General features: G+C 38.8%; 1 protein-coding gene across 4 annotated transcripts in view; it reads left to right on the forward strand.

Annotated features, from left to right (window-relative positions):
* IL15 (interleukin 15) overlaps positions 1-13,159 on the forward strand; it is a 94,640-nt gene extending 81,481 nt beyond the window's left edge. For all 4 annotated transcript variants that reach the window (XM_070386579.1, XM_070386580.1, XM_070386582.1 and 1 more), the window contains 3 exons: positions 5,452-5,496; positions 7,456-7,593; positions 11,038-13,159. In XM_070386579.1, coding sequence (XP_070242680.1) covers positions 5,452-5,496; positions 7,456-7,593; positions 11,038-11,148 — 294 coding nt within the window. In that variant the 3' untranslated portion in view covers positions 11,149-13,159. The remainder of the gene's footprint in view (positions 1-5,451; positions 5,497-7,455; positions 7,594-11,037) is intronic.
* Positions 13,160-15,839: the final 2,680 nt, after the last annotated feature.

Consider the following 15,839-nt stretch of genomic DNA (forward strand, 5'->3'; position numbering starts at 1 on the left):
CTGAGGCACACACACACAGTCATACACACAATAATTTTAAAAATCAGAAATGGCTATATTCATATCAGAGAATGCAAACAACAGCAGATAAAATTACTAGAGTCAGGAGAGACAGTATACCTTGGTAAAAAAGATTAATCACCAGAAAAACATAATGATCTTAAATGTGTACCCACCAAACAGCAGAGCCTCAAAATGGAAGAAGCAAAAACAAATAATAGATCCAAAAGGAGAAGCAGATGAGTCCGTAAATATAGTTGATTTTAGCACTTCTTCAGTGACAAACAGAACTACTAGACAGAAAATCAGAAAGGATATAGAAGAACTGGATAGCACAGTCTACCAAGAGTATCCAATGTCATGGATAGAACACTTCACAGAACAGCAGCTAATAAACATTCTTCTCAGGCACCACTCACCAAGACTGGACGTATCCTGAGCCATAAAATAAACCTGAACACATTTATCAGGACTGAAATCATGCAGTATATGTTGTCCAACCACAGTGAACTCAAGTAGAAGTTGATTACATAAATACAACAGGAAAATCTCTTGGAAATTAAATTATACACTTAGAAATATTGCATGGGTCAAAGAACAAGTCTCAAAGGATATAAAGTATAGAACTGAATGAAGACAAAAATGCACCATAAGAAGATCTGTGGGATTTAGCTAAAGCATTACTGAATGGAAAACTGATAAAATTAAATGATTACGTTAGAAAAGAGGAAAGATCTCAGATCACCAATCTAAATTAGTGCCTCAAGAAACTGGGGAAAGAAGAGCAAAATCAATCTAATCCATGCAGAAGGAAGGAAGTAATAAAGACAAAAACAAAAAGTAATGAAATTCAAGTTAGGAAAGCAATAGAGAAAAATCAACTAAATATAAAGCTCATTACTTGTGGAAAAAATCAATAAAATTGATAAACCTTTAGAAATCCTGACAAAGATAAGAGATGATAGATACCATTAGTATCAGGACTGAAACTGGGGTCTTACTACAGAACCTACAAACATTAAAAGGATACCAAAGAAAAACCATGAGCAACTTGATTCTCATAAATTTGATAATTTAGAGGAAATGGACAATTTTCTCACAAACCACAACCTATCGAAATGTAGCCAAGATGAAATAGATAATGTGAACTCTCCTATAACTACAAAATACTTTGAATTCACCATATACAAGCTCCCCAAATAGAATCTCCAGATCAGCTGGTTTCAGTGGAGATCCACACACAACTGTGTAAAAATAGTGAATGGGGTAAACAAACTGTAGTTCATCCATACATGCAACGTTACTCAGTAGATAAAAAGAAATGAGCCACTTAGCCATGAAAAGGTAAAGAGGATCCCTAAAACCCATTTGCTAAGTGTAAGAAGCCAATCAAAATAGGCCATATACTGTGTATGATTCCACCTATGTGACATTCTGGAAAAGGTTGGATACGATAAAATCATCAATGATTACCAGTGGTTAGGAAAAAGGGACAGATGAGAGACTGGAGAACAGGTGATTTTTAGGGCAGTGGAACTATTTTGTATGTAACAATAATGATCAATGCATGTCATTACACATTTTCAATAACTATAGGTGTACAATACCAACAGTGAACCCTATGTAATCTCTGGACTTTAGCTGAAAATGTATCAATATTGAATCACCAGGTGTAATAGATGTACCATCCTAATATAAGGTATTAATAATAGGGGGAACTTGGGAAGGGGCCTGGGGCCATATGGGAACTTTTCTGGTCATGTCCTGCAAACCTACAACTGCTTAAAAAATAAAGTCTATTAACTTTTTCAGTAAGCCAGTTTCAAAAGGTTACTTACTGTATGATTCCATTTATATAATATTCTTGAAATGATATCATAGGAATGAAGAGCAGAGAAATGGTTGACGGTATATAGAAGGATGGTGGGCGGAATATGAATGTTTTGGGAGAAAGGTGATTTTAGCTATAAAAGAGTAACGGAATCTTTCCTATGGTAATGGATTGTTCTGTATCTTAAATATGGTAGTGGTTACATGAATTTACACATCTGATAAAATTGTAAAGAACTATACACATACACACAAAAACTGGTGAAATCTGAACAAAGTGGGCAGACTGTATCCATGCCAATCTCCTCATTACGATATTGTGCCATGTTATGCAGGGCAAAATGTGGTCTACAGGAAAAGGAAATGGCAAACCACTTCACTATTCTTGCTTTGAGAACCCCATGAATGGTACAAAAAGGCAAAAAGGTAGTACACTGAAAGATGAACTCCCCAGGTCAGTAGGTGCCCAATTAGCTACTGGAGATCAGTGGAGAAATAACTCCAGAAAGAATGAAGAGATGGATCCAAACAGAAAACAGCACCCAGTTGTGAATGTGACTGGTGATGGAAGTAAAGTCTGATGCTTTAGTAAAGAACAGTATTGCACAGGAACCTGAAATGTTAGGTCCATGAATCAAGGCAAATTGGAAGTGGTCAAACAAGGAGATGGCAAGAGAGAACATCTATATTTTAGGAACCAATGGACTAAAATGGATGGGAATGGGTGAATTTAACTCAGATGACCATTATATCTACTACTATGGGCAAGAATCCCTTAGAAGAAATGGAGTAGCCATCATAGTCAACAAAAGAGTCTGAAATGCAGTGCTTGGATGCAATCTCAAAAACAACAGAATGATCTCTGTTCATTTCCAAGGCAAACCATTCAGTATCATAGTAATCCAAGTCCATACCCCCACCAGTAATGCTGAAGAAGCTGAAGTTGAACAGTTCTATGAAGACCTACAAGACCTTCTAGAGCTAACACTCAAAAAAGATGTCCTTTTCTTTATAGGGGACTGAAATGCAAAAGTAGGAAGTCAACAGATTCCTGGGGTAACAGGCAATTTGGCCTTGGAATACAAAATGAAGCAGGTCAGAGGCTAACAGAGTTTGCCAAGAGAATGCACAGGTCATAGCAAACACCCTCTTCCAAGAACACAAGACTACACATGGACATCTACATATGGTCAATATCAAAATCAGATTGATTATATTCTTTACAGCCAAAGATGGAGAAGCTCTATACAGTCAGCAAAAGCAAGACCAGGAGGTGACTGTGGCTAAGATCATGAACTCCTTATTGCCAAATTCAGACTCAAATTGAAGAAAGTAGGGGAAACCACTAGACCATTCAGGTATGACCTAAATCAAATCCCTTACAATTTTACAGTGGAAGTGAGAAATAGATTTAAGGGCCTAGATCTGATAGATAGAGTGCCTGATGAACTATGGAATGAGGTTCATGACATTGTACAGGAGACAGGGATCAAGACCATCCCCAAGAAAAAGAAATGCAAAAAGGCAAAATGGTTGTCTGAAGAGGTCTTACAAATAGCTGAGAAAGGAAGAGAAGGTAAAGGCAAAGGAGAAAAGGAAAGATAGAAGCATCTGAATGCAGAGTTCCAAAGAATAACAAGGAGAAACAAGAAAGCCTTCCTCAGTGGTCATTGAAAAGAAATAGAGGAAAACAATAGAATGGGAAAGACTAGAGATCTCTTCAAGAAAATTAGGATACCAAGGGAACATTTCATGCAGAGATGAGCACAATAAAGGACAGAAATGATCTGGACCTAGCAGAAGCAGAAGATATTAAGAAGAGGGGGCAAGAATATACAGAAGAACTATACAAAAAAGATCTTCATGACCCAGATAATCACGATGGTGTGATCACTCACCTAGAGCCAGACATCCGGGAATGTGAAATCAAGTGGGCCTTAGGAAGCATCACTAGAAACAAAGCTAGTGGAGGTGATGGAATTCCAGTTGAGCTATTCCAAATCCTAAAAGATGATGCTGTGAAAATGCTACACTCAATATGCCAGCAAATTTGGAAAACTCAGCAGTGGCCACAGGACTGAAAAAGGTCAGTTTTCATTCCAATCCCAAAGAATGGCAATGCCAAAGAATGCTCAAACTACTTCACAATTGCACTCATCTCACATGCTAGCAAAACAATGCTCAAAATTCTCCAAGCCAGGCTTCAGCAGTATGTGTACTGTGAACTTTCAGAAGTTCAAGCTGGATTTAGAAAAGGCAGAGGAACTAGCGATCAAATTGCCAACATCTATTGGATGATTGAAGAAGCACTAGAGTTCCAGAAAAACATCTACTTCTGCTTTATTGACTACGCCAAAGCCTTTGACTGTGTGGATCACAACAAACTATGGGAAATTCTGAAAGAGATGGGAATACCAGACCACCTGACCTGCCTCCTGAGAAATCTGTATGCAGGCTTAAAGCACCAGTTAGAACTGGGCATGGAACAACAGACTGGTTCCAAATCGGGAAAGGAGTATGTCAAGGCTGTATATTGTCACCCTGCTTATTTAATTTATATCTAGAGTACATCATGTGAAATTCTGGGCTGGATGAAGCACAGGCTGGAATCAAGATTGCCGGGAGAAATATCAATAACCTCAGATATGCAGATGACACCACCCTTATGGCAGAAAGCGAAGAACTGAAGAGCCTCTTGATGAAAGTAAAAGAGGAGAGTGGAAAAAGTTGGCTTCAAAATCGAAGTTCAGAAAACTAAGATCATGGCATCTGGTCCCATCACTTCATGGCAAATAGGTGGGAAAATTAGGGAAACAGTGACAGACACTATTTTGGGGGGCTCCAGAATCACTGCAGATGGTGACTGCAGTCATGAATCAAAAGACGGTTGCTCCTTGGAATAAAAACTATGACCAACCTAGACAGCATATTAAAAAGCAGAGACATTACTTTGCCAACAAAAGTCCATCTAGTCAAAGTATGGTTTTTCCAATAGTCACGTATGGACGTGAGAATTGGACTATAAAGAAAACTGAGCACTAAAGAATTGATGCTTTTGAACTGTGGTGTTGGACAAGACTCTTGAGAGTCCCTTGGACTGCAAGGAGATCCAACCAGTCCATCCTAAAGGAAATTAGACCTGAATTTTCATTGTAAGGACTGATGTGGAAGCTGGAACTCCAATACTTTGGCCACCTGATGTGAAGAACTGACTCATTTAAAAAGACCTGATGCTGGGAAAGATTGAAGGTGGGAGGAGAAGGGGACGACAGAGGATGAGATGGTTAGATGGCATCACTGACTTGATGGACATGAGTTTGAGTAAGCTCTGGGAGTTGGTGATGGACAGGGAGGCCTGGCGTGCTGCAGTCCATGGGGTCGCAAAGAGTCAGACGTGACTGAGCGACTGCAGTGAACTGCTGATGCACGACATTGTCACTGGGGGAAGTGGTGAAGGGGCACACAGGATCTTGCTGTATTTTTCTTATAACTTCACATGAATAAAATTATCTCAAAATAAAGACTTTAATTTAGAAAGTTTAATTTAATGTTTTCAGTAGGTTGTTCCCATTATATCTAAAGCAGGGAATAGTTTCTCATATTGCTTCTGTTTCTTTTCAGTCTATACATATGGATGCTACTTTATATACTGAAAGTGATGCTCATGTGAGTATATTTTGTTTTCAACATTGCTGTCTTTTCCAATGTTCAAAGGCTTGGAAATATATTTTTATAAATTTACTGAAACATGTATAGTTTTAAAATCTAATGTTCGGATGTTCATATGATCAATGAATTTTATATGCAATTGTTGAAATTATAGCATGGTAGGGAGAAAGAGCTACATAGATACTATTTACATTGTAGCATCCTTGTCAAATCAAGACATAAAAAAGCCTTTTTCTATCAATGTCAAACAAAACATAGTACATATTTCTATGATGCAAGTAAAACACAATGCAATTGATTCAAGAATCAAGTTAGTCAATTTAACAATATCCAACATATCAATTTTATCCAGTGCTATCACTTTTAATCATATTTTTTACAAATTGTTTAAGTATATTCCTGTTCTACATTTTGCCTGAATCACTACAGTTGTCAGAAAAGGATTCTGATTGGTTATTCTTTATGTGAGAAAAGAAACTAACACAACCCATAAAATCTATCAGAATTCAAAAATGATCTTAAATCGCTTCATTAATATGCTGACATTGCTTAAGGCATATAGAACTTCTGTTGAGTTGCTGGTCCATTCTCTCTTAATTGGTTACTAAAACCAAGACACAAATCCCTGACATCTTCTCTTCATGGAAAACAAACTCTGTGTTGTGTGTATTCACAACAGTGAGTCTTCTATTATTCCTTAATTAGAACTTCTCCGAAATAGAAGGTTTACCCTACCGAGACTTCTTAAGCATTGGAAAGAAGCCACAGCCAGAAATTAGGTGGGGAGGGGAAACAGGTATCTATCAATCACTTGGATATAGTACTGCTGCACTAGAAATTGTCTCCTCTTTTGGCTTCACATGTTTTCCATTTTTCTTTGCATTTTCTTCAAAGTAGAAAGCAGTCAATTAACCGCCAACACTCAGAATCCTGAGATTGCTGTTTTTGTAAGAAGATAACCTTGCTGCTCCTGGGGTTGTAGCTCGCAAGAAGCTGAGACCGAAATTTAGATTTAAACCCTGACTCAGCCACTTTCTAGCTTTGTTGCCTTGGAAGACACTAAATACTTCTGAACCTCAGTTTTATTATTTATATTTTAGTTGTTATTTATTTTATTGACATGCTGACAGTATTTACCCTTTCAATCCAGAGCAGCGGCTGTGGGAGGATAAGGAGTATTTCCAGGGCCAGCTAGGTGGCTGTGTCCTTTCCTTCCTTCCTTCCTTCCCTCCTTCATTCATTCAGTAAGCACTTGCCAAGTGCCTGCAGAGCTCCAGGCACTATGCATGGCATTGAGAACAAGAAATCAGACAGTCTCTATCAAATCCCCCACACGCTGGTTAAATACTTCGGTTTGAAGTTTAGGTTTTTGTTAAAGTAATCATCTTGGGAAATGTATTTTTATGGGACCTGAAAAGTACCTTTCTGATTTGGCCAGCCTGTACATAGGCCATACTCCTGCTTTGATTTTTCTAAGAAATTTCTTGGAATCATGTGTGCCACTGGAACTTGCAAGAATAGGATGATTAGCAGCTACCAATATTTAAAATGTTAACAATGCAGTCTGATTCTAAAAAATTATTCCATATGCACCATCTATATTCATGTTTTGAGAGTTCCAGGTCAACATTATCACCCCTTTAGACAGAGGAAATGTGCTTAGTGGGAAAAAGTGGCGTATTATTTCTACATTTTCTAGTTTTATGTTCTTTCTTCTGCACAGCATCCCCATCTTTCCTGACTGTTTTTTGTTCTCAGTTTGTTTTGGTTTTGATTTCAAAGCCAAAAGAGAAAAATAAGTGAAGCTGTTTCCTATGTAAAACGTCTTAGGAGTATTGTGTTTTTTTATAAAATAGTTGGATTGACTTTTTACAAAATCAGAATTGCATCTGTGTGAAACTGAAATAATGGGAAAATAATTGTTTTCAAAAATGATTCTTTGTAATTCTGTTTTAGCCCAATTGCAAAGTAACAGCGATGCAGTGCTTTCTCCTGGAGTTACGAGTTATTTTACACGAGTCCAAAAATGCCACCATTTATGAAATAATAGAAAATCTTACCATGCTAGCAAACAGCAATTTATCTTCTATTGAGGTGAGTTATCCAGTAGTTGTCCAGAGTTGCATCAGATGCTCTTGGATTGACTGGGGGAAATCATTAGCTGGATGGGAATGGACAAGGAGACCCTTGGAGGGAGCACTTGGGAAAAGGAGTTAATTCCAGCAGAATGGCTGCCAGAAGCTGCACCATCACTCCTGTGCACACAATCCTAAGCATTTTATTGATTTATTCATTCAACACACATTTCCTACAGCTCCACAGTGTGCCTCAGTGCACACAGGGCTGTGTGTGTGTGTGTGTGTCCGTGTGTGTGTCCATGTGTGTGTGTTAGTCACTCTGTCCTGTACAACTGTTTGCGACCCTGTGGACTATAACCCACCAGGCTCCTCTGTCCATGGAGTTCTGCAGGCAAGAATACTGGAGTGGATTGCCATTTCCTTCTCCAGGGGATCTTCCCAACCCAGGGATCAAACCTGGATGTCCTGCATGCAGGCAGATTCTTTATGTCTGAGCCAACAGGGAAGATTCTTCATGTCTGATGCCCAATTGTTGAGCACCCATAGAGTAATATTTGGGTTATTACTCTGTGCCAGATACTGTTCTTCCAGGGTCAGATGGTAACTCGTTGAATTCCTGCAGTCAATCTGTGAGATATGGTTATCATTGTTTCTATTTGAGGTTTAAGAAATTGGGGCTCTGGGAACTTGCATCTCTTTCTCCAATTCATGCAGTTAATAAAACGAGGAGCCAGGAATCCCCGAGCAATTTCTCTCCAGAGTCTACCTTCTTATCTACTCAAAGGATAAATGTTGCAGAAAGATAATAATAAAAATCTGAATACTTGGAGTATAAGGTATACTCCTAGGTAGCAAGAGCAGTATAGGGCTCCTGGAGAGCAAATGCCAGGGACCCCTATGCTAGGCTGGAGCATCAGCTCTGCAAGGCCCTGAAGTACAGACGATCATGGATTGTATGGCAAAACACTAGTGGCCAAAGGAAAGTGGACTGAAGAAGTTTCATAAACAAACAAAGCCATCATTATAATTTGTTCACTTAACAAATACGCTTTGGGACCCATTGTAGGCCCTCAAGATAGCAGAAGTTAAAACAAACATACTCTTCCTGCTCTTACAGAAGGAGGAAACACATAGTAATCAATAAGCAAATAAATAGTAGGTCAAGTGTTTATTAATAACTGTAGTGGCCACAAAAGAGGCAGGTCAGGGGAAAGTTATGATCAACCTAGGTAGCATATTCAAAAGCAAAGACATTACTTTGCCAACAAAGTTTCATCTAGTCAAGGCTGTGGCTTTTCCTGTGGTCATGTATGGATGTGAGAGTTGGACTGTGAAGAAGGCTGAGCACCGAAGAATTGATGCTTTTCAACTGTAGTGTTGGAGAAGACTCTTGAGAGTCCCTTGGACTGCAAGGAGATCCAACCAGTCCATTCTGAAGGAGATCAGCCCTGGGATTCCTTTGGAAGGAATGATGCTAAAGCTGAAACTCCAGTACTTTGGCCACCTCATGCGAAGAGTTGACTCATTGGAAAAGACTCTGATGCTGGGAGGGATTGGGGGCAGGAGGAGAAGGGGATGACAGAGGATGAGATGGCTGGATGGCATCACCGACTCGATGGATGTGGGTTTGGGTGAACTCCGGGAGTTGGTGATGGACAGGGAGGCCTGGCATGCTGCGATTCATGGGGTCGCAAAGAGTCAGACATGACTGAGCGACTGAACTGAACTGAAGGGGACTGAGGCTCTAGAGAAGGTTTGCTTATATAACTGACAATTGGCAAAAACATGAGAGAGAATGAGCTTCAAGGATGCCATGGGGAAGTATGTTCAGTCAGAGGCAACTGAAAGAGCAGAGACCTGAGCTAGTGTGGCTGGACACCGTTGATTTTCCCTAAAGTACCAAGCTACTTTAGGTCTTTATTTCAATGTCACCATCTCACAGCAATGTCACTTCTTCACAACTGCAATCCTGTCCCTACCTCAACATGCCTTACCCACTTCTCTATATGTCCCACCATCTTAAATACTATATATTTTGCTTGCTGGATATTGTCTGATTTTTCCGTAGAATTTCAGCTTCAGAGGGGCAGGTGTTTGTTTCCATTTTTTTGCTGTTTGTTTTTAGTGCTGTATCCCAACTCCTAGAACAATGCTTGACATGTGCTAAAATTCTCATCTATTTCTGAAATGAATATATTAATGTTTAAAATACTCTTGTGATATGTTATCTCTCTGTTATTGGTGGAAATGCTGGGCCATGCAACAGATAATTCATAGCAAATGTCAATGGGGAACTCTTTAATGTGCATTTTTATAGTCCCCCTCATCATGACAGAGTGTGGCCTGAATGCACAGTCAGAAGACCTGGACGTGGAGAATTTCACTGATTATGTCAACTAAATGAGTCATTTACTATCTCTGCCTTCCTATCTGACATGATTACTTTCAGAATCAAATAGGACAGCATTATATGGAATATGACAGCACCTGGCAGAGGGTATGTGCTTGATAAACGTTGGTGAATTTGAATTTTAAATGCCTAATGGATGGAAAAATCTCATTTTGATTTTTCCTGAAACAGCTTTCACAGTTCAGATGATCCCTGGAAAGTTCGTTTTGTAGATTGCTACACTTGTAGCAACTGTGTTTACAGTACAATAATTTATGGTATTCATCAAAATAGTTCAAATTAGCCAATAATAATTGGGCGAATATCATGTGCCAGACCATTTGCGAAGCAACAATACATAGCCTTGACTTCCTGGAAGAGCCTAGAGCAAACAGGGGTCTGAGAAGCATAAAGCTCCTTAATATCAGCCTAACACATGATGTGATATGAGAGCGAGCCTAAATACGGAGTTCTTAGAATGAAGAGATGGGACGTTTAGTCCAGCCTCGGGAGTTCCCGGGTTCAGAAAAGCCTTCCCAGTGGAGACAGCACCTGAGTGATCTTAAGTGTGAGTGGTTGTAGCTAAAATAGAAGTGTGGAAGGAAGAGAGAAAAGCAAAGACAGCAAAACACCTAATAGGTTCATGTATGTATGGGACCAAAAGGCATGAGGCCAGTGTTCCTAGGGCTGAATCTTTGAGCCGTGGAAAAAGGGAAAGAAATAGATAAGGAACAGCTCAAGGAGAGCCGGCATGCCACGCAGGGGGCCAGGGACTTCATGCTGCGGTAGATGACCAGAAACTACTGAAGGCCTCTAAGCAAGACGTTTGTGGTTCAGTAGATCTTTTTTCTTTTTCAATTATATTTTTCACTGTCCTTAATTCACTCGAGGAAAAAATCAGTCCTTATCAAATCTCTCCAGTTCTCTTTTGCCTTAATTCTTCCTAATATGGTAATTAATCTGCCAAGTATTTTATGTCTGGACACCTCACCATGTGGTTCAAAGGATATGATATTCACAGGAAAGGTATATTTTAGATTTTCCAATCTAATCCTTTCTTTTTATTTGCAGAATAAAACAGAATTGGGATGCAAAGAATGTGAGGAACTGGAGGAAAAAAGTATCAAAGAATTTTTGAAGAGTTTTGTACATATTGTGCAAATGTTCATCAACACTTCTTGATTGCAGCTGATCCTTTTCCGCATTTCTATTATTAACAAACATCTTTCCGCGGCTTAGAGGCAACAAAGCACTCAGCATTTCAAATGTGCTGCCAAAAGAAATTCTCCTGGCAAGACGATGCTCAGGATCTTGGTTGGGATGGATTCATAAAGATAAAAGTCAAAACATGTCACCGAGACCACGTTGTCTGCCAAGGACGGACTTATTTTGTTCATTTATTTTTAATTTATTATTGAAATTGTACATATCTGTAGCATAATGTAAAATGTTGAATAAAATTATGTACATATTTTATCCTTTGAAATTGCACTGATATTTTACATCTTATAAGAAAACAGAGGGTGTTTGGTTCAAGGGTGAGAGTCAAATTATTAAACAATCTGTACCACTTGGTACTATGGCTATAGACATAGAGGATGCCCCAACCAATTGGAAATTGACTACCAACCTTCATTTACTTCTTCTTCAGCTGTGGCACTTGGAAGGAGAATTGACTACCAACAAGAAAGGAGGAACTAGGTAGAAACCAATCATTTCATTATTGATATATAAAGCCCTTCTTCTTGCTATTGTTGTTTAGTCACAAAGTCATGTCCAGCATTTTTTGTGACCCCATAGTCTTTAGCCCTAGAACATGGCATCCAGTCCCATCACTTCATGGTAAATAGAAGGGGAAAAAGTATAAGTAGTGACAGATTTTATATTCTTGGACTCCAAAATCACTCCAGACAGTGACTGCAGCCATGAAATTAGAAGACGCTTGCTCCTTGGAAGAAAAACTATGACAAACCTAGACAGTGTATTAAAAAGCAGAGACATTACTTTGCCAACAAAGGTCCATAGAGTCAAAGCTATGGTTTTTCCAGTAGTCATGTATGGATGTGAGAGTTGGACCATAAAGAAGTCTAATTGGCAAAGAATTGATGCTTTCAAACTGTTGTGATAGAGAAAACCCTTGAGAGTGCTTTTAACAGCAAGGAGATCAAACCAGTTAATCCTACAGGAAATGAACCCTGAATATTCATTGGAAGGACTGATGCTGAAGCTGAAGCTCCAATACTTTGGCCACCTGATGCAAAGAGCTAACTCATTGGAAAAGACCTTGATGCTGGGAAGGATTGAAGGCAAGAGAAGAAGAGGGCAGCAGGGGACGAGATGGTCAGATAGCATCACCAACTAAATGGACATGAATTTGAGCAAACTTCAGGAGATGGTGATGGACAAGGAAGCCTAGCATGCTGCAATTCATGGGGTTGCAAAGAGTCAGAGACATGACTTAGCGACTGAACAACAACAGACTGTAGCCTGCCAGTTTCCTCTGTCCAGGGGATTTTCCTGGCAAGAATACTGGAGTGGGCTGCCAATTCCTTCTCTAGGGGATCTTCCTGACCCAGGGGTTGAACCTGCATCTGCTGCACTGCAGGTGGATTCTTTACCACTGCTGCTGCTACTAAGTTGCTTCAGTCGTGTCTGACTCTGTGGGACCCCATAGACGGCAGCCCACCAGACTCCCCCGTCCCTGGGATTCTCCAGGCAAGAACACTGGAGTGGGTTGCCATTTCCTTCTCCAATGCATGAAAGTGAAAAGTGAAAGTGAATTCACTCAGTCATGTCCGACTCTTAGCGACCCCATAGACTGCAGCCTACCAGGCTCCTCTGTCCATGGGATTTTCCAGGCAGGAGTACTGGAGTGGGGTGCCATTGCCTTCTCCGCTTTACCACTGAGCCACCAGTAAAGCTCTTATTATGAGAGAGAGTTTGCAAGTGCCTGGCATGGAATATGCACCAGTCCATCTATAATAAACCTTTACTGTGTCTACAATAAACCTTTACTGATAGGTGAAATTGTGTATCAAAGCTAATGGTTGCAACAATGTTTATATTTCATTCTTCCCTCATGTACAAGTATTTTACTTTCCTACATTGTTTTTGTCATGTTTGTATAATAAAAAGCTGCTGATGAGAGCTAACATGATGTGGCATGAAATAATTGTTTCTATTATTTTTAGTATACTGTCTAAAATTTTCAAACTCTCTTGAAGCTGAACTGACTGAAATGAAATATGCTCATCGCATCACGGATGTCTTGCCCCTAGTTCACTTCTAGCAGACTTTACTGAGAGATCAAAGAGTAGGAATTTATCTCAAGAATTTGATTTCTTTTCATGTCATAGTGCAAACCATTTCTCTATTGAATCATTCTTTAGTAGTCCAATGCCCCATCCCTGCTCATGTATCTCATTCTTTCAGTCAATGTATGCTTAATATTTTCTTTCAAGATAGTTTTGGAGAAATCTGTATTCCATTTGACCTTCAAAGAGTCATGTATTGGCTCTTAGTCTGTCCCTTGACCTCAATCCAGACAAATAATATTTGGCAGCCATTGAGCTTGTGGCTTTTTTTTTTTTTTAGTTTCATCTGAAAAGGAATTTTTTTTGGACAGGAAAATTGTTTTATTTATTGTATCAAAGGTATTAAGCAGACATTTTAAAAGTTTAAATACAGATGTTTGGATATTCATTAAAGATCAAATTATTTAATATGTTAAGAAAATTTTACCATGTTCATTAAACTCAATTGAAAGAAAGAAAGTTGAAAGTGAAGTCGCTCAGTCGTGTCCCACTCTTTGCGACCCCGTGGACTATAGCCCACCAGCCACCTCCGTCCATGGGATTCTCCAGGCAAGAGTACTGAAGTGGGTTACCATTTCCTTCTCCAGAGGATCTTCCTCACCCAGGGATTGAATCAGGTCTCCTGCATTAGAGGCAGATGCTTTAACCTCTGAGCCACCAGGGAAGCTGGGTATTAAACCCAATACATTATAGGAATTCTGTTTTTAGTTGAGTCTCCGTAGAAGTGTCTAAAACATGATCGTATATTTCTCTGCGATGAAACTATTCTAGATGGAATGATGGCATTTGTAAAACAGAGCCGTGATCACGCCTCCACCTTTTTATTTTGGGTCTTTTGTGTCTCCATACAGGTTTTAAGATTTTTATTTTGGTCTTGTGGTACATTTTGGTCTGTGACTTGGATAAAGATAGAAGGTATGTGTTTATCAAATCTGTGGAATATGCAATGAAGATTTACAGTTCCCTCAGGCTAAAAGGGAGTGCCAGTGTAACAAGATGAAAATGAATAAGGATATACAAAGAGTTCTGTACTTGGGCCACAATAATGAACGGCAGGAGTAAAGAATAAGGAGGATGCAGCTGGAGTCAGCAAAAAAGATTTTAGGGTTTTTATGCACTAATAACTCGGTGTAAGTTGACAGTTTGATATAACTATCAAAAAGGTAATTGCAATTGTTAGCTACTTTAATATAAATATATTACCTAGGGAAGTATTTTTGAAGTGTACCCGGTGACATCAAAATCACCTGGAAGGTTTTTGTTTGTGTTTGTGTGTGTTTTTTTTTTAACAGTTTTTTTGAGAAATAAATTGGCATACATCACTATAGAAGTTCAATCATGAATTTTGATTTACATATATTGTAAAATGATTAACATGATAGGTTTAGCTGACATAACCTTCTCCTATAGATACAATAAAGAGAAAAGAAAGGAAAAAACAGGGAAAAACTTTTCTCCTTGAGATGAAAACTTACAGGATTTACTCTCAACAACTCTCCTGTATAACATACAGCAATGTCAGCTATTATAATTATATTGTCCATTACATCCCTAGTAATTATTCATCTTGTGACCGGACGTTTGTATCTTTTGACCACTTTCCTCCTATTTCCCGTCCTTGCACTCTGCCTCTGGTAACCATGAGTCTGATCTCTCTCTCGCTCTTTTTGTTTGTTTGTTTTGCTTTAAGATTTCACAAATAAGTGAGATTACACAGTATTTGTCTTTCCCTATGTGACTTATTTCACTAAGCATAATGTCTTCAGGTTCTCATGTTGTCACAAATGGTGGAATTTCCTCATTTTTATGGCTAAATAATATTCCTCGCTCTCTCTCTTTCTCTCTCTTCATCCACATCTTACGTCGTTTCCGTATCTCGGTTATTGTAAATAATGCTAGTATGAACATAGGGGCACATATATATTTTCAAGTTAGTCTTTTTGTTTCCTTTGGATGTGTTTCTAGAAGTAGAATTGCTGGATCATATGGCAGTTCTTCTATTTCTAACGTTTTGAGAAACCTCCATACTTTTCTCCATAGGGGTTGCACCAGCTTAGAATCCCACTAACAATGCATAGGTTTCCCTTTTCTCTACATCCTTGCCAGCACTTGATATTTGTTGTCTTTTTATAGAAATCATTCCTATAGATGTGGATATAATTTCTTATGGTTTTAATTGGTGTCCCTAATGGTTAGTGATTTGAGCATCTTTGTTGGTTTTGTACAATATCTCTGTTGGTTTTGTACATTTTCTTTGGAGAAATGTTTATTCAGGTCCTTTTCCCATCTATAATTGTGTTTGTTTTTTATTGAGTTGGATGAGTTCTTTATGTATTTTGGATATGAAGCCTCTATCAAATATATAGTTTGCAAATATTTTCCCCAATTCTATAGGTCGCTTTTTCAGTTTGTTGATAGTTTCTTTTGGTGTGCAGATGCTTTTTACTTTGACATAGTCCCAACTTTTTATTTTTTTATTTTTTTGTTGCTCACCCATTAGGTATCATATCCAAAGAATCATTACCAGAACCCATGTAAAGTAGCTTATGTTCATATGTT

This window comes from Bos mutus, chromosome 17 (genome assembly GCF_027580195.1).
Source record: "Bos mutus isolate GX-2022 chromosome 17, NWIPB_WYAK_1.1, whole genome shotgun sequence".
NCBI classification, from domain to species: Eukaryota; Metazoa; Chordata; class Mammalia; order Artiodactyla; family Bovidae; genus Bos; species Bos mutus.